Source organism: Phocoena sinus, chromosome 21, assembly GCF_008692025.1.
Source record: "Phocoena sinus isolate mPhoSin1 chromosome 21, mPhoSin1.pri, whole genome shotgun sequence".
Lineage (NCBI taxonomy): Eukaryota > Metazoa > Chordata > Mammalia > Artiodactyla > Phocoenidae > Phocoena > Phocoena sinus.
This window is the reverse complement of record NC_045783.1, coordinates 32,950,043-32,972,291: the sequence shown is the minus strand read 5'-3', so window position 1 is coordinate 32,972,291 and position 22,249 is coordinate 32,950,043. Positions and strand designations below refer to the sequence as shown.

The window sequence follows — 22,249 nt, the reverse complement described above, 5'->3', positions numbered from 1 at the left end:
CCCCAGAGAAGGCGTGAGGAGGCCCTGGGTTCTCCCACCTGGTCTAAACCTAGACTCCACCTGGCTCCGGTGTTTCGGCAGCCTTCCCTGCCCCTGGGTGCAGGCTTGCTGACATTTAGCTCCCTGCTTCCGGCTCTCCCTCCCCGGACACTGGAGTCCCCTCTGCTACTTATCTATTGCTATATTTGTAGCTGCCCCACTCAGGAAGTGCAAGTTTAATAATAGTCGGGCGTCTCAGGTAACCAAGGGTTCACCTCCCTTTTCTGACGAGCAGCCCTGATGAGAACTTGAGTCCCAAGAGGAATTCCATTCCCTTCCTTTCCCCTCTGCTTCCTTCCTCCTGAAGCGAGGGCTGAAGTGGGCACAGCCTCTGAGTGCTGAGAGGCGGAAGGCTCTCTCCAGCCAGAGCTGAACTGGAGTGGAATCTCTGGGCACTAGAACATGGCTAGTGAGGAAGCACTACTTAGATTCCTGCCCAGCCAGGATTCGCTGTGTGACCTCGGACAAGATGCTTAACGTCTCTGTGACTCATTTACCTCATCTGTGAAGAGGGGACAATGAAAGTACCTGCCTCTGGAGATTATTGGGCGGAGCCAGTGAAGTCGTTGGTGCAGAGGGCTTAACACATAGGCAGGGCTTTATAAAGGTGACTTGTTTCATTGTGAAAAGAAGTTCGGGGACATCACGTGGGTTAATCTGTAGGGATGTGGGCCGCGTATGCAATGAGATGTGTGCGACCCCTCCTCCCCTCAGTGCCGGCAGTTTCCTCAAGGGTAAAATTAGGTTAAAATAAAGCTCAAGGTGAGGAAGGGGCAAAGGCGCAAGTGGGCAGCCTTGGTGTGGGTGCTCAGAGGGGTGACAGCTCTCGGTGGTGGTACAGGGTTTAGGGCCAGCGTGGACTGATTTTTCTGGACGCAACAAGCAGCTTTCTTTAGCTCCTCTGGTCTCTCCACACAGAGAGGCCTCTCTGAGGCTGCCCTGCAGGGACGGGGCACTCAGGGAGGGCCAGGGACTCTGCTCCAATTTATCCTAGCGCTGAGATAGTCTGGTTCGTATTTTGTCATTATTGTTGTTTTTCTGGTTGGTATTTACTCAGGTAAATATTCTGAATGGAGCATATTGGATTCTTTTGACTCTCTTTCTGCCCTACTGGGTTACAGGCTGTTCCTAGACGCACCAGGAAACGGCACCTAGGACAGGTCATTAAGTTGCAGGAAACTGAGTTAGAGATTCAGCAGAACAAGATGGCAAGAGTGGGTCTCACATTCCAAAGAGGGCCATTTGCTCTGCAGCTGAAATATTCTCCGGCACCTAGGAGGTGCCCACTGCATGCCTGTGGAATGGATCACTTTCTAACTCTGTCACTTTGTTTTGCAAGTCACGAGGGCAGAGACCTATAGTCAGGATTTTTACTCTCTCTCTTTGCCCTAGCAGGATTCTGGACTTGAAACAGGACCTCAGGAAATAAGTTGTAGAATTAAAACTGGGGGATACACAGTGGAATGACACCATTATTACCTGCAATCCACCTGTAAGATACCCTGAGGATCCTACCTGGGTCCTGACGACTCTATGCCCAGAGAAGACTGAAAAGAAAATGAAAAAGCCTTAGCAATTGAACTTCACCTCTAACTATCTAGGTGACCTTAACCGGTCACTTTATTTTTACCATCAGTTTTATCATCAGGGAAGGGAAGGCCTGGGACTGGATGATTCCTTCCTAGAGGCCTGTCTCGGCCTCAACGCAGCAGGTCAGGGTCAGAGCCAGGACCTGCCGGAGACCCTTTCTCTGCCATAGATTCACTGTTTAATTGGGAAAGGCATGGGGGCCCTCCCAGCCCCTACACCTGTCATGGCTTTCTGGTCACCCTCAGGTTTGAAATCGCTGAGAATGCACCTCGGGGTCAAGGGCAGTAGGAAGGTTTTGGCTTGATTCAGGGAGTCCTGGGCTGAATCCCTGAGTGTTAACTAACACAGAACTTGGGCACGTTATTAACCTCTCCAAACCTCAGTTTTGTCACCTCTAAAATGGACATAATCATTATACCTGCCTCACAGTTTGTGATCAGCATTGAAAGATAGAATTGATTGATATTAGTATTATAATTTCATGGTTCAATTAGACACACAACAGAAACTATCGAGCCTTCTTCAGCCTCATCCAGATTGGGCTTCCCCAGCCCTCTGTGTATCTGCTTGTCTGTCCGTCATAAATGTTCTCCTTTGCTTCCTAGGTTTGATGCTTTGAATAGTGACAGTGTCCCTAGTTGGTGTTGCCTCTATTTGTATCCACCATGCTTAGGTTTTCCTCCCACATCCTGTGGTTGTGTTGCAGAAGACAGTTTGGACAAGTGGGAGATGTGTCTCTCTCTAATGCTCTCATTTTGGGGAAATAATGTACTATATTTTTTTCCAGACAGCTGAGTCCAGACAGGCTTTCTGAACCAGCAGGCACAGACAGATATTTTCGGAGGGACTGAACCTTGAGCCTGATTTTTCTGGGAATCCAGCTCATGAGGAACCAACAGATTAATCCTCGCCTGAGGTGGCAGGGACGGGGGCACGGGGCAGCCCTCCGGTGTGAAGATCTGTAAGGCTGGAGAATCTTTCCTGCCCTGGATTAACTGTTTAATGGGTGAAGGTGTGCAGGCCTGCTTCGGTTTCATTGTAGGGCGCTGAGATGGTCAGCTGTAGACTTTGAATCTAACATGTTTAGGGACCATCATCCCTGTGATTGCTCTAACAGAGTACCACAAACTCGGTGGCTTAAAACAGGAGAAATATCTTCTCTCACAGCGTGGAGGCCAAAGGTCTGAATCAGGGTGTTAGCAGAGCCACGCTCCCTCCGGAGGCTCCAGGGGAGACTATTCTTGACCGCTTCTAGCTTCTAGCTTCTAGCTTCTGCTGCTTGCCAGCTTCCTTGGCTCGTGGCCGCTTCACTCCGACCTCTCGTGTGTGTGTGTGTGTGTGTGTGTGTGAGTGTGTTCTTCTGTCTTTTGTAAGGACACTTATCACTGGATTTAGGGCCAACCTAGGTAATCTAGGACAATCTCATCTCAAGACCCATAACATAATTACATCTGCGAAGACGCTTTTTGCACGTAAGGTCACATTCAGAGGCTCCAGGGGTTAGGGTGCAGGGGGTATCTTGGGGGGCCACGGTTCAGCCCAGTACAGCACGTTCTTGGATGAGGGGAGCATGGAAGGAGACAGAGCACCCCTGGGTGGATCTTCTGGAGGAACGGCATAAGCCCCCCAACCCTGACCTCCCCCCACTTCACACGTGGCTTGTCACCTGACAGTTCTCACCTGTTAAACTCACCCAGAGTGCACACCGTGTGCAAGCACCGTGCTCCGTGCTTGTGCTGATGTAATAATTATAGTCATGTATAATATTTCCTTTCAGCTTCACAGCCAGGCCTTGTCCCCCTCCCTCCCTGGCTTACAGATAAGAACACAGGAGCAGAGGTACCTGCAGACTGTAGGGCCCCCCTAGACGCAGGGGAGCTGCTCAGAGCCCCTGCAGTTGTCTTCCATCCCCCCAGCTCTCACTCTCTGGCCATCATTCATCTCTAATACAAACCAATGTCCTGGGCAGGGTCTGGATGTGCCTGTAGGTGGCTGAGCCTCAGCATACAGACCCCAAGTGCTTTATTGTCATTCAGGAAAACTGGCGAGGGGCACCTGCCGGGTCAGGTGGCAGAGCCAGACTGCCTGCTGTGCCTCTTCCCTGCTGTGTGAACCTGCACAAGTCACTTGGGCTCTCTGGGCCTCCGTTCCCTCATCTGTAAAATAGGGACGGCAATAGTACTTACCTCTTGGGGATATTTTAAATGACGAAATGCATCTGTGTGTGTGTGTGTGTTGATACATATTATATGTCAAGTGCCGATAATGGTTCTGGGCACGTAGTAAGTGCTACGCGCTATTTACTTAAAAACAAAACCACAGAATAGCACCAAAGAGCTTGCGTCTGGTTCCTGTGGTGCCTCCAGTTGTGACTCAGTGGGTGGGGCCGGGCAGTGTGCTTTGGGTTCCTCAGGGGGAAGGCGGAGCCCGTGGAAGCATCGAGGCAGTGAGACGCCAGGCCTGCTGAGTGGTCACTGGTGGAATGGGAACCCTCTCGAAGGCCGGCCCCTCCCGGGTCCTAGCCAAGATCGCTTGCTCATAAAAACACCAACAGGAAGGGAGGCTGAGCTCTAAAGGCTGCCCCGCACGTGGGCGGAGAGCGGTCTGTCCAGGGGCTCCAGGCCCGTACACGCCTGGGGACCATGGTGGGCACCTGAACAGGAGGGTGTGCTGGCTGCCGCCGTGACCTTGGCCCTTTTTCACAGCTCTGGGCTTGAGTGGATAGTGAGATCTTTGTCACGCAGACCCACTCACAGCTTCTCTTTCTCCTCACAGGCCGATGCTGCTACCAGCTTTCTGAGGGCAGCAAGATCAGGTAACTTGGACAAAGCTTTGGACCACCTGCGGAATGGGGTAGACATTAACACCTGTAATCAGGTAAGCGAGATGCAGGGTGCAGGCAGGCATGTGGTCCCTGAAGAGCGGCTCTTGCCCGGTGCCCTTTCCTGAAGGCTTGAATCTGCCTCTGTTCACCTTTTCCCAGTGGCCTCAAACATCCCTCGGGGCTCCCACCCGCTGAAGGCCCTAACCCTGGAGTTTGTGGCCCTGCAGCGGCCCAGGGCCCCGAACAGTGTGGGCTGCACCCAGCTCCATCCCCTGCGGCCTCTCCCCTTAGAAGTCTCCGGCTGGTCCCTGCTCGGTCTTAAAATTTGTGGCCTTTGAAAGTGGGCTGGAGGAAGGGCCTTTGAAGGATGCTGTGTCAGTGGTGACATTCATCTCCTTTGTCCACCAGCGGGCTTTGTGGGTGTGCTGCTGTGCTGAGAAGGAAACAGTGCTGAGGACTTGCTCTGTCCTATGCTGACAGAGACTGAGAACTAGTGCAGCTGAAAGGGCTTCTCTGGATGTTTCTGGTGCTGAGTGACAGGGCTTGGTTTGGAGAGGGGGAGGGGACTGAAAGTGTGCGGGATGGATTGGAAGACAGAGAGTCAGGTTTGGGGCCAGAAATCTAGGCATTGACTGAATAGAGAGCATCTTACTCCCAAGGAGGAGGACAGGGGTGTGGCCAGGGCCGTGGATGGATGACTTCTGTTGTGTTTGTTTGTTTCTGCCAGTTGTTCACGTACACAGCTGATTCCGTTTCTGATTGAGAAGCAAGTTACCGATTGTGACTTTTTAAAAAATCATCTTAACCATTAAAAAAATTGTTCTTAATTGTGGTGAAAAGCACATAACATAGAATCGACCATCTTAAGCGTTTGTAAGTGTACAGTTCCGTGGCCTTAAGTACATCCACACTCCATCCCCAGGGCTCTTTTCATCTCATAAAACTGAGACTCTGCACCCATTAAACAGCAGCTCGCCCTTCCCTCCTCTCCAGCCCCTGGAGACCACCAACCTCCTGTCTGCCTCTAGGAATCTGATTGCTCCAGGTACCTCACGCATAACAGTGGACTCATGCAGTGTATGTCTTTTGTAACTGGCTTATTTCACGGAGCACGGTGTTCTCAGGGTCCATCCGTGTTGTGCTGGACTGGATGACTTTTACAAGCCAGCAGGGGAAATACCAGGAATGCAGCTTAACTTTTACGCTGGCGGCGTGCCTCTGGCCCCGGCCCCTCAGCTTCACTTTCCTGGCCCTCATCCTACTTAAGGTGTACAATACCCTGTGCCAAGACTCCTTTTGGATCCAGTTGGTCTTCTGTGGTCTAAATCCACAGCTGGAAGATCAGAGAGGATGGGGCGGGGGCGGGGGGTGGTGTGATGGGAAACAAGTAGGCGTGTGATATGAAGGAGCAGCCATGGCCGTGAACTTCAGAGGGGAGACAGGCGTGTGGACAGACTTGGGGGTGCAAACTAGATGTCATCCCTCCACCCAAATATCCCAGCCTGCGCGCGTCCACAGGCCTGAGGACATTCGAGGTGATTCTAAGTAAACATACAGCCCTAAAGGTCGCCTTTGGAGAGGTTGACACTCTGGACCCATTTCTTTCATGGGGAGAGACAGTAGGAGCAAAGTCTGGGGGCCAAGGGAGAGTCCTGAGATCAGAGGGCTCAGGAGAGGGGCTGTGTGAGTTGTCCTTGTGGTGTCGCCAACCACCCCCCAGCCCCGTGGGGACACCCGCGGATGCATTTCTGGGCGGCAGGGATGCGAGTTCTGGCTTCCTTTGTTCAGGCCCAGAAACCCAGCTGAGTGCCCGCAGTGCGCCCACTTGAGACGCACCAGCCCCTCAGAGGCCTTCCAAGGGTTAAGACGCCAGCACTCAAAGGAGCCACTTAGCAGAAATGGGGTCAACCTCATGTCCCTAAGCCCTGAGCCAGAGCTGATTTTCCGTGTGAAATTGGAAGATTCTGATGACACCGGGAGGGGCTCGGTCCTGATCGGGCTGCTGGTGGTGAGGCCCCGGCGTGTGGATGGCCTGTCCCTCTGCCGTTGCTCCTCTAAGGCACCTCCTCGGTTCATCTCAGGCTCCACGAGCATGAGGCAGTATTTGCACTTCATGGACACGCTTTCCGATGGGCTTAGCGCCAGAGGAAACTGCTAACTGCTGCAGGCGAGGAGATGATGTGGGGGGCGGGTGTGTGAAAGGAGGGCTCCCCGTGGTGCACAGCCCCTCCTACTGGTTTAGCCCCGCGGCTCCTTCACCCCCTCCCCCAGATCTGGGCCCCGCTGCTCTTTGTCTTGTGCTGCCGCAGGGGCAGAGCTGCAGACCCGCCCAGGAGTGCCAGCATCGCTGGAGCCTCCTTCTGTTGTTAACGGGTGATTTGGCTTTTGCTCTGAGTGGAGTGTGTTGGGCGGGGGAGGGGGGAGAGGACTGAACGGTGGGGCGCAGCGGGGCCAGAACTTGAACCTCGGTTAACCTCAGCACACCATCCGGGCAACGCCCTTGCCCTGTGATGCGCACAGACCCGTCCTCCTTACGGGATGAGAGCTTCTTCTTTTTAAAGCACGCGTTCACTGTTTTGAGAAGATAAAAACAGGCTCTTGTCCTGGGGTCATGGCTCCAGAATTTGCTTTTGCTTGAATCTTTGGAGCCAGTGGACCATGATAGCAGTAATACGGCAAATGCTGATCCTTATATAAGCAACACGCTTTCAAAGAGTATGTCTCGTGGAAAGAATAGGAGTTGTTTGCCATACTCAGAAATAATTACGCTAAGTAGTGTGAAAAGAGGCTTATTTAAGAGACATCTGAATATTCAGGGCAGCTTTCTTATTGCATAGATTATGTCTACTGATTTTGATCACCATGATTATAGCTATAGAAAAGAACAAGTCCACACGCAAGGACACATGTCTACATGTGCCTACGCCAGTATCTTTCCATGAATACCTGCGTCTTTCATTGATCCAAGCATTTTTCCACCTTCAGACCCGGGTAGCCAGTGTCTTCCTGGATACCTCCTCACGTGTAGAGCTGGGCTTTAGGAATTTAGTGGTTAAAAAAAGAAAAAAGCCATCATCCTCATCGTCTCTGAACTATAGTCTACTGGCTGTGAGAGCTGTTAAATCAAGTAATCACGCAAATGGATCTGCAGACCAAACTATGTTAGGAGCCATGAGGAAAGGCAGGGGGTGTTAGGAGAATGTGTAAGAAAGATGTGGGGTAGGGCTGGAGGTCAGAGAAGACTCCTAGAACAGGAGATACTGAGCTGAGGGGTGAGATGGGGTTAATGAGGGAGGGGAGGGAAGAACATTCCAGAGGCAGAGAAAAGCCTGGAGAGTTTAGTGGCAGCCAGAACAGCTGCAGGCGGAGAGAACGGGGACCAGATGAGGCCGGAGAGGTGACCTCAGGGCTGTGCTGGACCCGAGAGGCAGGGGCAATGATCAACAGCGGCCAACAACGGGGTCAGCGTTCCCCAGGGCCTGAGCCCTGTGCGTGGGCATCACGAGTGTGGGCACGTGTGTGCCACTGTTTCCTGCCGAGCCCCACGTTGACCCTCTGGTTGCCGAGTGAGGAGAAGGGTCTTGGGGAGGGACAAGGACGGCAGGAGTAGGGGGACTGACCGAGAAGGATGGAGGGATTTCAGCCTTTGACCACCTGCACAGCTGCATCCGTGTGTCCTGGTAGAGCATCCACCCGGCTTGGAGACCCGCTTAAGGATTCTGCTCTTTATCCTAAGAGCCGAGGGGAGCGACCACAGATCCAAGCACAGGAGGGACAAGGCCACAGGTGCCCACTGTGAGCACGACAGGTGGAAGGGCCCACAGGTGGATACAGGGAAGCCAGTTATAACAGCGGTCCCCAACCTTTTTGGCACCAGGGACCGGTTTCGTGGAAGACAGTTTTTCCACGGATGGCGGTTCAGGTGGTAATGCGAGCGACAGGGAGCGTCTGTGCAGCCCAGTTCCTAATAGGCCGTGAACCAGTAGTGCTCCGCGCCCGGGGGTGGGGGACCCCTGGGTTATAAGATGACAGCAGTAGTGCAGGAGAGACACGTCGGAGGCCTGGATCAGGGTCGTGGCCATGGGGATGGATGAGTTGGAAGGGGCTGGGAGAGGGGAAGGAGGCTTCAGCAGGGACCCTGCTGAAGGGTGTCTGGCTTGTGCGGGCCGTGGAGGCTGGCACCGCTCACGGACAGAAGAAGCGGGAGCAGCCTCGGTGTGTGCAGGGCTGGGCGGGCATCTTCTTAGGGAGTCTTTGAGGAATCCAGTGAAATATACAGTAAGCAATTGCTGTATTTGAGCCTGGGACTCAGATAAGAGGTCCAACCCAAAGAGAGAGATTCGGAAGCCACTCAGCACTCAAGGAAGTGGAACGCTGGCATTGGCGCATGAGAACAGGGCCGAGAGGTGTGTTGAATCTAATCCCCCAGTGTCTTCGTGGGGCTCATTTCACACGTATTTATTAAACACCTTGTTTGTGCCAGGTATCAGGCACTGAGCGAGATAGACAAAAGGGACAAAGTCTGTGCCCTCGTGACATTTATCGCTGGTGAAGGAGACAGAGAGTTAGCAAGAAAAGGAACAGATATATAACATCAGCTAATGAGACATCCCATGAAGGAGGGAGGGAAAGGGGCCTCATCTAGAGGGTAGTTAAGGCAGGCCTCTCTAAGGGGATGATTTAAAAAGAAGTAAGGGAGAACGATGTGCTTTCTGGAGGTGAGTGTTCCTGGAGGAGGGGATGTGCTAAGGTCCTGGGGCAGGGGTGAGCTTGGTTTGTTTGGGGAAGAACAGGAACAGTGTGGCTGCAGTGGAAGGATGGAAGGGAGGCATGGTAGGCGGGGAGGTGGGAGAAATTGCCGGGGCGGAATCTTGAAGGGCTTTCAGGCCTCGGTGAGGGTTTGGATTTTGCTTCAAGGGTGATGGGACGCCTCTGGAAGGTACTCCATCTAACTTAGGTATTTAAGAGATCGCCCTGGCTGCCGTGTGGAGAATCGACTTGGGGCACAGGGACAGAAGCGGGGAGACTTGGCGGGGAAGCTGAGGCAGGGGACCAGGCAGAATCCCGAGGGGGCTCTGAATAAGGGGGGGAGAAGGTTGGGAGCGAAGCCCAGGGACTTGCCCCCACCAGGCTCACAGGGTTGTCGCCCTGGCTGTGGTGGTCTCAGCACACACGGCACAGGGCATCTGGGGGCCAGGGGCCCTGACTCAGCCTGGGACCGTGTCATTCTCGCACATGGCGGTGGGCTGGTTGGGTCATGTCTCAGCTCAAAAGCCATTGTGAAGACACAGTTGTCCCCAGGGCCTGAAGCAATGTCCGCTGTCGTCACCCCGATCCCCTCACAGCTCGGCCGTGTCCGACCGTAGAGCATAGCAAAGTCGTCTTATCTGTCGTAGTAGATGCTAAGCGACCTGGTGGCGAAGCCCATGGCTGCCTCTGCCCCTCAACACCCAGCACACGACGTGTCATATGGTCGATACTGGCTTGAATAAATGGCTCCATAATTAGACACATACTAACAGCAGCCTCATGTGTCCAATTTCCAGAATTATTGCTAGATTACTTATATCAAATTAAAATATTTTATTATGGAGGCCATAGCAAGAAAAAAACATACTCTCTGGGATGCACTCATCGACCTTACGTGCTTAGCAGTTAGCCCAATAAAAAGAGAACGAGAGGAGAGCAAGTCACGAGCCTCTGTTCTCCCGAATTCCTAGAATTGCTGGGTCTACGTGGGGCTCCACTGGGAACGGCCAGCTCTAACTCCAGGGGCGAAAAGCCTCACTATTTTAGGTTTCTGCTCTGTTCTTATGACGCTCACAAACCCTGGCTCATCGGCCTTCCTGATAGGAATAAAGGAAATTTCACTCCGACAGGAGAAGCCTTGTCTGCAGCGCTGGCATAAGGCAAAGAGTTAGAAGAAGGGTTTTCTGGAGCATCCCAGGCAGCCTCCATCCCCTTAGCCTGTCTTATTCTTCTCCATGGTACTTACTGTTGCCTGACTTGCTATGCGTCTGTGTCTTACTCTCTGTCTTCCCTGCTACAGTGGAGGCACCTCGAAGGGAGGGGACTTTGCTTTATTCAGCGCTCCTTGTCAGGATTCTGACTTGCACGTAGTAGGTGCTCATAAAATCAGTCAGTAGCTCTCCAGTCTGCTGTAACCACTAATGATGAAACCTTATTTATTTGACGCCTAGCCCATGTAGGAACTCCATCTAAGCACTGCCACTTTTTCTTTTTGAGTTTTTAAAATTTATTTATTTATTTTAAACATTTTATTGAAATATAGTTGATTTACAATGTTGTGTTTGTTTCAGATGTACAGCAAAGTGATTTAGTTATACATATATATATTCTTTTTTTATACTCTCTTCCGTGATAGTTTATTATAAGATACTGAGTATAGTTCCCTGTGCTATACAGTAGGTCCTTGGTGGTTATCTCTCTTGTATACAGTAGTGTGTATATTTTAATCCCAAACTCCTAATTTATCCCTCCCTCCCTTCTGCTTTGTAACCATAAGTTTGTTTTCTATGTCTGTGAGCCTATTTCTGTTCTGTAAGTGAGTTCATTTGTATCTTTTTTTTTAGATTCCACATATAAGTAGTATCATATGGTATTTGTCTTTCTCTGTCTGGCTTACTTCACTTAGTATGAGAATCTCTAGGTCCATCCACGTCGTCGTAAGCAGTGCCACTTCTAAGAGCAGCGTGAAATAGTCCCTCTTGGGATAATGACTGTCCTGCATGATGGTACTTCTGGCACCAGCCACACTCATCAAATATGTGGCAGTGTTTGCTGCTGTATCCAGAAGCTCGACCATCTGAGCAATCACGAAACATAAACAATTTCCGACACAGCCCACGAGAGCTTGTGAAACCATGCTAGTTCCATTGATGTTCCCTAAATTTCCACATGTGCCTTCCACATGTACCCAGCATTGCTGGGTACCTGTTTATCTTGAAGGTGAAGGGTTTTCAGCATTTCAAATAAATGGAGCACCTGAACAAGAGCTACAGAATAATGTCTTCTACAGCAGCCAAATGCCAAGTCTTTTGATCAGGATTTGTGATAATTGCTACCTTTCCAAATTATAGTCTTAGAACTTAGAGGAGATCTTGGCATTCAACTCTGTGTCACTTTATAGCTCAGAGAGCTGAGGTCTAGAGGTTACTTCTGAATATCTTCTGAGCTTTATAACTTTGGATTTGGAGAGATGGGCTGGCAAAGACCCCCTGAAGTTTCTCTGCTTATTCAGGTACTCACACAACATGTATGTTCACATTTTTCTTTTAATTCACTTTTTTTCCTTTTTCAAAATGCATTTTATTTTATTGAAGTAGAGTTGATTTACAATGTTCTGTTAATTTCTGCTGTCCAGCCAAGTGACTCAGTTATACACACATATATATTCTTTTTCTTATTCGTTTCCATTCTGGTTCATCGCAGGATATTGAATATAGTTCCCTGTGCTACACAGCAGGACCTTGTTCCTTCCCCGTTCTCTATACCATAGTTCTATAAACATGTATTGAGCACTTAGAACACCCCCAGGACCTTGGGAAACACTAAATTCAACCATTCCCTGCTCTCAAAGAACTTGGAGGCCAGGAAAGAAGTCCAGCTTGTAAATAGAAGGTTACAAATCCAGCGCCATCCAGAATGAGGCTGCCCTCATTCACTCATTCATTCACTCAGCATTTCTTGAGCTGCTCTACTAAGCCACGTGCGAGCCACTCACAGTGAGTGCTCTGCTATCACTTCTAGTCTGGGGGTGGTGGCTGCGGTGAGTCAGAGAAAGCCCTGGAAGGAAGAGTGGGAGTTTGCCAGGGAAATTGGGAACGGGGAACTGCAGTGGGAAGGAGCGGACTGTGCGGAGGCAGGGGTGGCCAAGGACACAGGCAGCGGGGAGGTCAGTGAGCTTGGGGTACATGAAATGTAAGAGGGGAGGATGGGGCGATCAGGAGGATGCATCTGGATCAGGGCCAGTATGGAGGCTGTTAGTCTTCTCTGGCATCATCTTTTTTTTTTTTTTCGGCCGCACTGCTCAGCACGCGGGATCTTCATTCCCTGACCAGAGATCGAACCCCCCTGCAGGGGAAGTCGGAGTCTTAACCACTGGACCACCGGGGAAGTCCCCTCTGGCATCCTCTTTTGCTTAGGAACTGCTGACAGGCGTAGAGGTCATGTTCAACTACATTGTTCCCTAATTCTACCTGCACCCCCCAGCTCACACAGAAAGCCTCTCGATACATGGTATACCATACGATCACAGGGTAGCATTAAGGCTTCTGGAAATGTGCTGTTTGTCGCAGCTCTGGAAGAGTGAAGAAGCAGGGGAAGGGTGTGTGATTGCAGCCCCCCCCCATGTGGGAGAGTGGTGGTCCGGGGCGTGCAGGTGTACAAGGGGAACACTAGACGCCCAGAGCCTGGTTCCGGGGACTCTTCTGGAGCTCCGGTTCCTGCTAGAAAAGGTACTAGTGAAAAAGACAGAACCTGAAAACCTCCTTCCGCTGAATTATTTTAAATAGGTAAATGACTTGTGCATCGTGGCAGAAATGAGCTATTTGGGGTTCCTCTTGCTAATTACAGTGGCTAATTTATAGTTGGAAAGGAAGTTGATTGCCTGACATGAATCAGAGTGACCCACGGTGTTTTAAGAATCACAGATTTCAGTTCTCTGGTGTCTCTGCTTTCCCAGGCCCTTCCGGGCATGGCCACTTTGAAGGCTTACATCACCCCTGTGGAGTGGATAGAGCAGGTGCTTGATAAGTGAGGTCGGTGAAGAGGCAAAGAGTCTTCCTGAGCTGGAGCCGGGGCCTCCCAACCCCTAGCCTGGCCTCTGTGCACCGAACCCCGTGGACGGGCTGACTGGTTTTATGTTCATTTCCCTTCCCTCTTGGTGAAGGGAGAGTTAACTGACTGCTTCAGGTATATAAAAATGTCCACTTGTAGCAACGACGGGGACATCTCTGGGATCCGAGGGACTAGAAAGAGTGATAGCATCGTCAGGAAGGATCTGGAACATATTACAAGGAAAGCACACCCTCCAAAGTCCACTTCATGGTTGGATTGCTGTGAATTTACAACGTGAAGACTAGATGTGGCATTCTTAGTCTCGAGAGACGAAGAAGAAAGATAGCTCTGTGTGTGTGTCAGGTTGCATGGGTGTGAATTCAGTTCCGTCGACTCTTAGGGAACGCACGGGGTGTGCCAGGCCCGTTTTTGTCATTTGTGACAACCATGTCCCTGAGTGTGTTTTGAGATCTTTCATTTAACAGCAAAATGAATGCAGGCTGGTTGTTGAAAAACTCACACTTTACAGAAACACAGAAAGTCAGTCTTCTGGTAGTCTCCCCTTCTGCTCCCAACCCCCCCAGACCACTGTTTGGCAGGAGTCTTGTTGTATGTGTTTCTGCATCTCTATGTGCAGAAACACATATGTTTTTTTTATTGCAGTCAAATTGCTTTACAATGTTGTGTTAGCTTCTGCTGTACAGTGAAGTGAATCAGCTGTATGTATACCTATATCCCCTCCCTCTTGGACCTCCCTCCCATCCCCCATCCCACCCATCTAGGTCATCACAGAGCACCGAGCTGAGCTCCCCGTGCTATACAGCAGGTTCCCACTAGCTATCTGTTTTACACATGGTAGTGTATTTATGTCAAACCTCATCTCCCAATTCGTCCCGCCCTCCCCTATTTTAGTTGTCTTCTGAGAGTGCGTGCGTACACTGATTCTGGAATTACGGAATTCAGAGAAGCAGGCCTGTCATTTTGAAGATTGACAGGCTGAGGCCTGGCAGGTGAAGTGACGTGTCTAGACATCAGGAGGACAGTGTAGAGGCCCTCGTCCCGTGTCCGACGTTCTTGCCTCTAAACCCCACTGCCCTGCTTCTGAAGAGCCGGTTCTTTTTATCCTGTTAAAGGAATGCTGAGATCTCGGATGTAGATTCTCTTTCTAGTCCACAGGAGATATTCTTAGCTGCTGAGCTGAATTTCAGAGTCCCGTTAGTCCCGTTGTCTCATTAACCTGAGCTCACGCTTTCCTCTGTGTCCCCAAGGGCCTCCAGCCCCTGCGGCCGCTGGGCTTCTGAGTACAAGGAAGCTGCCCAGGTGTGTACGGAGAGGAGAGGGAAGGGGACCGGGTCGAGGCATCTCCTCCCGGAGCTCCCAAAGAGGTGTGGGTTTCTAGTTTTTTCTTTCTTTTCTTTTTTTCTTAAGATAATGAAAGCATTCAAGTGTTTTTCTCCTTGTGAATATCCAGTAACCTCTAAATCATAAGCTCTGCCTGGGTAAGGAGGTAAACTTCGATTGTAATAGAGCAGAGCAGGGGCACATGCAGAGCTGGTCCTGTGCCTTTCCCTCTGACCGTACGCCTTCCTCTCTGTTTCTGAGCTGCTTCTGCCTTCCCTGGCCCTGGACCGGGGGCAGGATGGCAAAGGAGACGAGGGCTGACTTCCCGCCAGGGTGACAGCAATCGCTTCAGCTCTTTCTGGCTTCCGATGTGTTAGACCCCGGGTCATATATTTTTAGCAGACCTTTCCCACCAAGCGGTCTCCAGGGAGCCACGTGACAGCCGGGTCAGAAGGAGGCTGCAGTGAGGTGTGTGGGGGCCCTGCCCTGCCCTCCTGTCCGCTGGTTCCCACGTGGGGCTTCGGCTGCTCTCCGGGGTCTCCAGCCTGGAACGGTCTTCTCAACTCCGGTAAAGGTCGCCCCTCGCGGGGCCTGTAAAGTAGGAGGGATGTGTGTGCTCAGCCTCTCACTCTGGCTCTGATCCTTACAGGCGCGGGAACCGCAACGGGCTGCCCGTCCTCTCCCACCAGAGCCAGAGCCCAGAGTAACGCAGAGCTCTGCGTCCGCTTCTCTGACAACCTCTTCTACCCCTCCCACACGGCTCCTTCCTACCCCCCACTTTCTTTTTTAATATTGTAACATTTCAAACCTATAGAAAATTTGCAAGAACTGTACAAAGAATCCCCACATCTCCCTCACCCAGATTCTCTGCGACCTTTCCTCTCTATTGCTCTGTAATATGTACTACAGATGATGGAGTTCCCCGTCACCCCTAAACAGCCGGTGCGTACCACCCAGTAGTCAGGGCACTTTCCCACATGACACAGAGTCTCTCCAAGAAGCCCCTCTGGGATCACTTGTCATGTCTTATCGGCCTCCTTCAACCTGGAATGCTTCCTCAGCCTTGGCCTGTATTCTACTCTTTTTGACCGTCTTCCGTTCCGTAGTTTGAACCTCAGCTGCGTCTGCTGATGTTTCCTGGTGGCCAGGCAGAGGCAGAGCATTCCTAGCAGGATCCCATAGAAATCATGCTCCCTTTCCACTCCAAGGACCTTAGCGTTGATCACCTGCTGAAGTTGGTGTCTGCCAAGTTTTTCTACTGTGATATCATCAATTTTTCCCTCTGTAGTTGATCAGTATTTTCTTGGGGAGGAATATTCCTATATAGTGCCAATATCCTGTCCCTCATCAAACTCCCAGCCACCATTCCTGGCACATACACGGATGACCTCTGCCTGCATCACTACCACTATGGTGGTTCCAAGGAGTGATTCTCCATCTCCATCATTTCTTCTACGTTTACTAGCTGGCATTCAGGATAAACTTTCCCTTCTCCCTCATTGATTTGTTTTTTATTCATTATTTACTTATAATGAGTCTCTTCAGACTCATGGATTCCTGTTTTATTTGATGGGTTGTAATCTGATACTCTCATGACTTATTTTGATGTTCAGATGTACACCAGGCCATTGGGAGCCCTTTCAATAAGCGGGCTTCTGTGTTATGTGACGTGTTTGCATCATTCTTGATTTCCTGACTTTCTGGCATAAGTTATCCCAGTGGCATTTTGTACTTGCCCTGCCCCAACCCTGGATCAGCTACTTTTCCAAGGCCCCCTGTTTCCTTTTAGTGGAGGCTGGTATGTAGACACCAAAATCTGATCACTCGGTGTGCCCACTGCTACTGCTAGTCATGTGTGTAGACACGTCTGTAACTATTTCTACATCTATCTGTGTATGTGTATTTTTAAAGACCCATGGGATCAAGCCAATACTGGTCCAAGACCTCAGGGTTCTTCCTAGCCTTTCCTCTTTCCAGGTTTTAAATCCCTTCAGACAGCGAGAAATCTGACTTCCACGGATTCACATCATCCTTAACGTGTTTGTTTATTCGCTCGATGTGCCAACCTCCCAAGCACTCCAGAGCGGCCCCCTGCTCCCTCTCAGATGCCTCTGCAGGGCACCCCTCCGGTTCCCTGTCCTGCTTCCTCAGATGCCAGCATCTTCCAGCTGGGAGGTGAGGGACGGGAACAAGAAGAGAAGGGAAGATGGGAAAACCCCTGTTCCCTTTTGATTTCATTTCTGTTTGGGCTGAAAATTTAATGCAGGCAATTTGAGGAGAGGACCCAAGATTTATACTGTTGTAGCGCTTTCTTTGCCAGCAGCTTCATTCATGCCCTCGTGTCGTTGAGCCCAGAGTGACAGTCGCTCCGTCTTTCCTTTCCCGTCACCTTTGCTGCTCGTCTTTCCCTCTGTCTTTGGTTTCCATGGTCTCTGCCTTTCCTTCTTCCCTCCCTCTTTCTTTCTTTCTCATCAATTTCAGGATTCGGAGTCGGGATGGCAACCATTTCAGTCCTTTTCTCTCTCCATAGCCCTGTTTAGATTCTTATTTCCTACTCTGTTTCAGGGCTGCAGACCCAGAAATACGAGATGTCAGTGATCGTGCCCCACAGATAGGAACCAATAATAGGGCAAAGCTAGAGGTCATGAATGTACAGGCGGGTTGTTATTCGGAGAATTAAGCTTCTGTGACGTAGAGTGTAATCCTCATCTTCCCTGGACAGATGTAACAAGCTACTAGAGGATCCGGACTGGATGGGAAAGTAGCATATAAAATATAAGAACTAGGTGCATGATCCTCTGTGTATACATCCTTGTCCTTTATGGGCGAGACCTTCACTCCTGGCTGACTGCCTGGGTAAAGTGGGTGTGGCCTGAAGGCAAGTTACCTAGAAACTCCTCCCCCACTGCATCTTGTTCCCCTCTGGGGCCCTCGGCTTCTTGGCCTCCTCTGCCGCTGCTGCTCTGGCTTATTCTTCCAGGACTCCACTCCTCTCCTTCCCCATCGAAGGAAGCCTCCCCTGCCCAAGGCTCCATAGCCTCTGATAATAGGGCAGCCAATTTATCTGCTAAGCAGAGCCAATAACAGGGTAGTAGGTGCTTATGAATAAAAAGGCCATGCTTCCCAGCTGCTACAGGAACACACACTGCTTAGCTCAAAGGGCGTAGGGCCTGGGATCATGACGTTCAGGGGCTGTGGGGTGGCAGGGGCAGGTGGGCAGGAGGGTCCTCAGGACACAGCCTGAGGCTGCTCCAGGGCCACCCGTGTGTGTGTGCGTGAAATCACCGGGTGTGAGAAAAGGAGTGGAACGGAGCGTGTCCACACGAGAACGCCAGCAGCAGCCTCGGAGGTGTTCTTGGAGTTTTCAAAGAGGCAGAGGATCTCCGGACACCAAGGCCTCTCGGTTTGAAATCGTCCTCTGCTCTGGACAGGATGAGAGTTTAGTTTCCTGTGACACGTCTACTGGATTTGTACATTGAGAAATCAATTAGTGTAATTGGGGCAATCGGAGACGTGAAACAGAGGGATCATTTACTGAGAACAAATGTCTGGGATTGTCTATTTTGCCAGTGGAATTTCTCACAGTTGGTACAAGAAAATACTCCAAATTAAATCATTCAGGCTGAATGAGACTTTATTTTTCTTCTTCTTCTTCTTAAAAATGTTAAAAGAAACACAGCCTGGCTGAGATCTCCTCCCCTCCCATCAGACAGATTGCTGCTCAGAAGGATTCTCTAGACTACATTTTACCTGAAAAAAACAGAGCAAAGGCAGATGAGAAACTCCAGGTGTGCATGTTTGGCATGAACCTTTTTGCCCAAAAGATCCTAAAATGGTTGTCTGCTGTGTTAAGACCATGTGGGACGAGATCATATGGGACCAGGTGGCCTCAGGGGCTCAGGATAGGGAGTTTCTAGGATGTAAAAAGCTTCGAAGAACATTGCTCCCACCCTAACAGAGAGAGAAAAGCTTGGATAATCTACAGAATTACAGTTTTCCCCGAGCCCATCAGAGGGCTGAGGCCACAAGGCAATGGACTTTTAGCTGAACTCCAGAAAGGGCTGAGCCCTCTGAGGAGAGGGCCACCATTTCAGCTTTGGCAGAAGCAGGAGAGAAAAGCAGTTGCCATACAAGCCGAAGTCGTAACGGACTCTTGCAGGCCGGTGTGGCTTGAGTGTGTCTGGAACCCCAGGCCTCCAGCAGGTGCTCCTGAGAAATAGGGGGGTAAATCAGGGGACCAGAGGACACACATGGGCAGCACAGGAGAGCAGGTGGTACCTGTGACTGTGGGGTTGGGGCGTGGCCCCAGACTCTTCCCTTGTGTGAAACCAAAACAGACCCTCTCCCCTTCAGACCTCAGGCAAAATCCCTTCTCCAGAGGGGGAGTAGTGGCAAACTCCCTCTGCCCCTGGGGAGGGTAGGAAACCTTCCAGCCCCAGGACATAGGCAGAGACCCAGTGCTGCTTCAGGAAAGGGGGAGGCACACCCCCTGTACTCCCAGGGAGGGCGGGAAGCCATTTGGGGCCAATAACTAACTGCCTTATACCAATAAAAAGCAGAGGTCTGCTGCCACTGGGGGAGGAGCAAGGGAATCTCACTCAGCACCAAGTATAGAGACAAGGCAGGTTTTGCTGCTGCAGAGAAGAGGGGAAAAATGATGAAAAAAAAAAATCCCACCTTTGAGGCCCAGGAGCAAAGCCTGCCTAAGACTGAAGCTGGAGCAGGACAAAAGAGAAGCTCTGCTCCTACCTTGAAACAAGGAAGAGCATAGGACTGCTGGGAGGGGGCAAGAGCGTGGAGAAAGACCCTGACTGAGGCACAGGCAACATAAGGATGGCTGGAAGCTGAGCGGCAATCAGGATCACAGAACAACCCTCTGGCACCTTAGCTCCTACTCTGAGCTCCGGGTGACAGCAGCCTACCTCTGGAATAATCTGAAGGCTGTGTGCACCAGTGGTAACAACAAAACCCAGACGCAGGTCAACTCCTGACTAGATTGACTCAGCCCCCATCCCCAGCCCTGTGCTAACAGCTTCACAGAAGCAGAGGCATGTCCATTTCCAGGCACAACTTATTTCAGTCTCTACTGCTCTTCTATATATAGTGTCTGGCATTCAATTAAAAATTACAATACACACAGTAAGAAGAAAACAGCAACAAAGAATTGTCAATAGACAAAGCAATCAACAGAACCAGACGTAGAGATGACCTGGATTTTGGAACTATCAGATGGACTTTGAAATAACTATGCTTAATATGTTAAAGGATCTAGTAGGAAAAGTGGACACTGTTCATGGACAGATAGGGGATTTCAGCAGAGAGATGGCAACTGTAAGAAAGAGCCCAGTGAAATGCTAGAAAAATTTAAAAACTTTCATGGCAATGAGGAATTTCTTCAACAGGCTCCAGAGTAGACTGGACACAGCTGAGGAAAGAATCAAAGAACTTGAAGACATGTCGGTAGAAATGATCAAAATTGAAACAAAAAATAGAAAAAGAGTGATGAAAGAAAAACAGGAAAGGCAGCCAAGGGCTGTGGAACAAAATCAGTTAGTCTAACGCGCGCGTAACTGGAGACGCAGAAGCGGGTCTTCGGGAAGAAGAATTTGGCAAGCTGGCATTTCCCTGAGAAAAGCCTGTGGCTAAAAAAAATGCCCACAAGTAGCTACTGCTTTGCTCCCTAGCTTCTAATTTAGCTGAAGAAGTTCCTCTAATATCCCTCCAGCTCCTTCTTGTTTATCTTCTACACCCAGTTATTTGGGGGAGGAAATATGTGATTTCTCCCCATAATCCCCCTCAGTATTCTGTCTGCCATTCAGCATGGAGTGGAGTGGCTGTCAGGTTAGCGGGACTAGCTGCAAAGGTGCCAGGAAGATTCAGCGGCCTGCCTTTTACTCTCAGCCAATAACTTAAACTTGATTTGACTCAAACACACCACACAGATCCTGATTTTAAAGAGGTGGTAGATTGCAGTTTGTCTCTGTCCATAGTTTTAGTTAAGAACGAGTAGCTCCCAGAATTTGCACCCCTCCCCCCTTCAGATCTGAGCAATAACAAGTCTGCTTAAAGAAAAAGAAAGTATGAAATGTAGTATTTATCCATGAAACGCTCTTTTGAAATACTGGAAGTGGTCTCCTGCCTAGACCAGTTATGCCTCTAATAAGACAGTTGTACAAGCTCCTTTGGGTACATATGCCCTAAACTTGCTTTCAGGCTTTCAGCGACTTCAGCTGCTGGATGTGGCTATCCATCCATCTGCTGAGGCCAGTTGCTGGAGGAAACTTGCTGCAGTGGATGTTTGTACGTTCCTGGAATCCAGATGCTTCATGGAAGAAAGAGGAGGGCACTTGATGAGAAGGGCCGGGAGCATAGTTTCTAAAACCTGAGCTCATGGGTTTAGAATTTAAACTCAGACATGTTTAAACTCACGTTGCCATTGTTAATGGACTTGCACCCCTGGCTGTGTGCAGACTGCCCCGAAAAGCCCTCTGCGAAGCTTTCCTGACCCCTTAACCAAGGAGCTCCTTTCTCCTCTGTGCTACTTTCAGTCTTATACCTGCATTTTGGGCGTTTTTCACGTGATTTTGCATTTATTTTTATGCATCTCCTTTCTGTCTTAAACTGAGTTCTTCGAGGGTCAGGGTTTGTGTTTTAGGCATCCCTAGCGTAGTGCCAGGCACAGAATAGCTTCTCAGTAAATGTTTGCCGAAGCGGATTTACTGCATGCTCGGCGTGAGGTAACTGTAGTTGGGACAAGAGTTTGTCATAGCCGTGCCCCTGTGTGATTTTGTTCTGCACTAGATTCCTGGGTCTTCTTGCACACCCGTCATCGCTGTGCCACATGGGCTTCTTCTGTGGCCCTGGTGAGGGAGTTGGATTCAGATCATCACAGTAATGGACTTGGAAGTAACTTAGTGTGACTATGTTGGAAACAAATCAAAGATAAAGTAAGAAAAATAAAGTCGTAAAGAAGAAAGAGATCTTTGAACCAGGATCCGAGGTGGAAGCTGAGTAAAACTATTAGAGACACAGATCTATTGATATTTAGACGGTCCCTTGCCTTCTGCCAGAGTTCAGCTTTGGGAGGGGGGTATGTGACCCAGGGAGGGAAGCAGAGGGGCTTCCTAGGGACCAGGGCAGCGAGTAAAATCCTGGGGACCACCTACAGCGGTCGTGACCAGACCCACACGGATGGGTATGGTGACTGAGCAGTCCCTCTAAGCTGCCTGGTAGTCACAAAGGGAACCTGTGCTTTCATCAGCTGATGAAAAGAAACATACTAGTTCCTCAGGTTAAAAAAAAAGCCCCAAACTCTTTCTTCCTGGGGCATCCAGGTTGGTTCTATATGTGGCTGTGACCTAGAAAGGCTGTGTGACCTGAGCCAATCATTTGACTTCTCTGGGCCTTGGTTTCCTCAGCATTCAGGGATCTCCAATAACCCTTTGGACGCCAGCATCCTCTGGGCAGACTGTGTGTCTAGAATCCCTGTGGATTGAGATCCTGACTCTGGCTCCAAAGAGCAGGGACAGCCACCCCTGGGGTGTTAGCAGCAAACGTTAGTGTTTTCCTTGTAGACTGGCCACTTCCCCAGCTTTGAGGCATTCAGGACCAACGACTGCTCCTGGAAAGTGACTGCACCCCCTGGGAGCGCTGAAA

The 22,249-nt window shown here is 50.3% G+C and overlaps 1 protein-coding gene across 1 annotated transcript in view; it reads left to right on the top strand.

Moving 5' to 3' along the window:
• The window catches only part of ANK1 (ankyrin 1), a 101,139-nt gene that overhangs the window by 1,347 nt on the left and 77,543 nt on the right, over positions 1-22,249 (top strand). Inside the window, exon 2 of the mRNA XM_032618509.1 lies at positions 4,405-4,506. Within this exon, the coding sequence (XP_032474400.1) occupies positions 4,405-4,506 (102 nt within the window). The remainder of the gene's footprint in view (positions 1-4,404; positions 4,507-22,249) is intronic.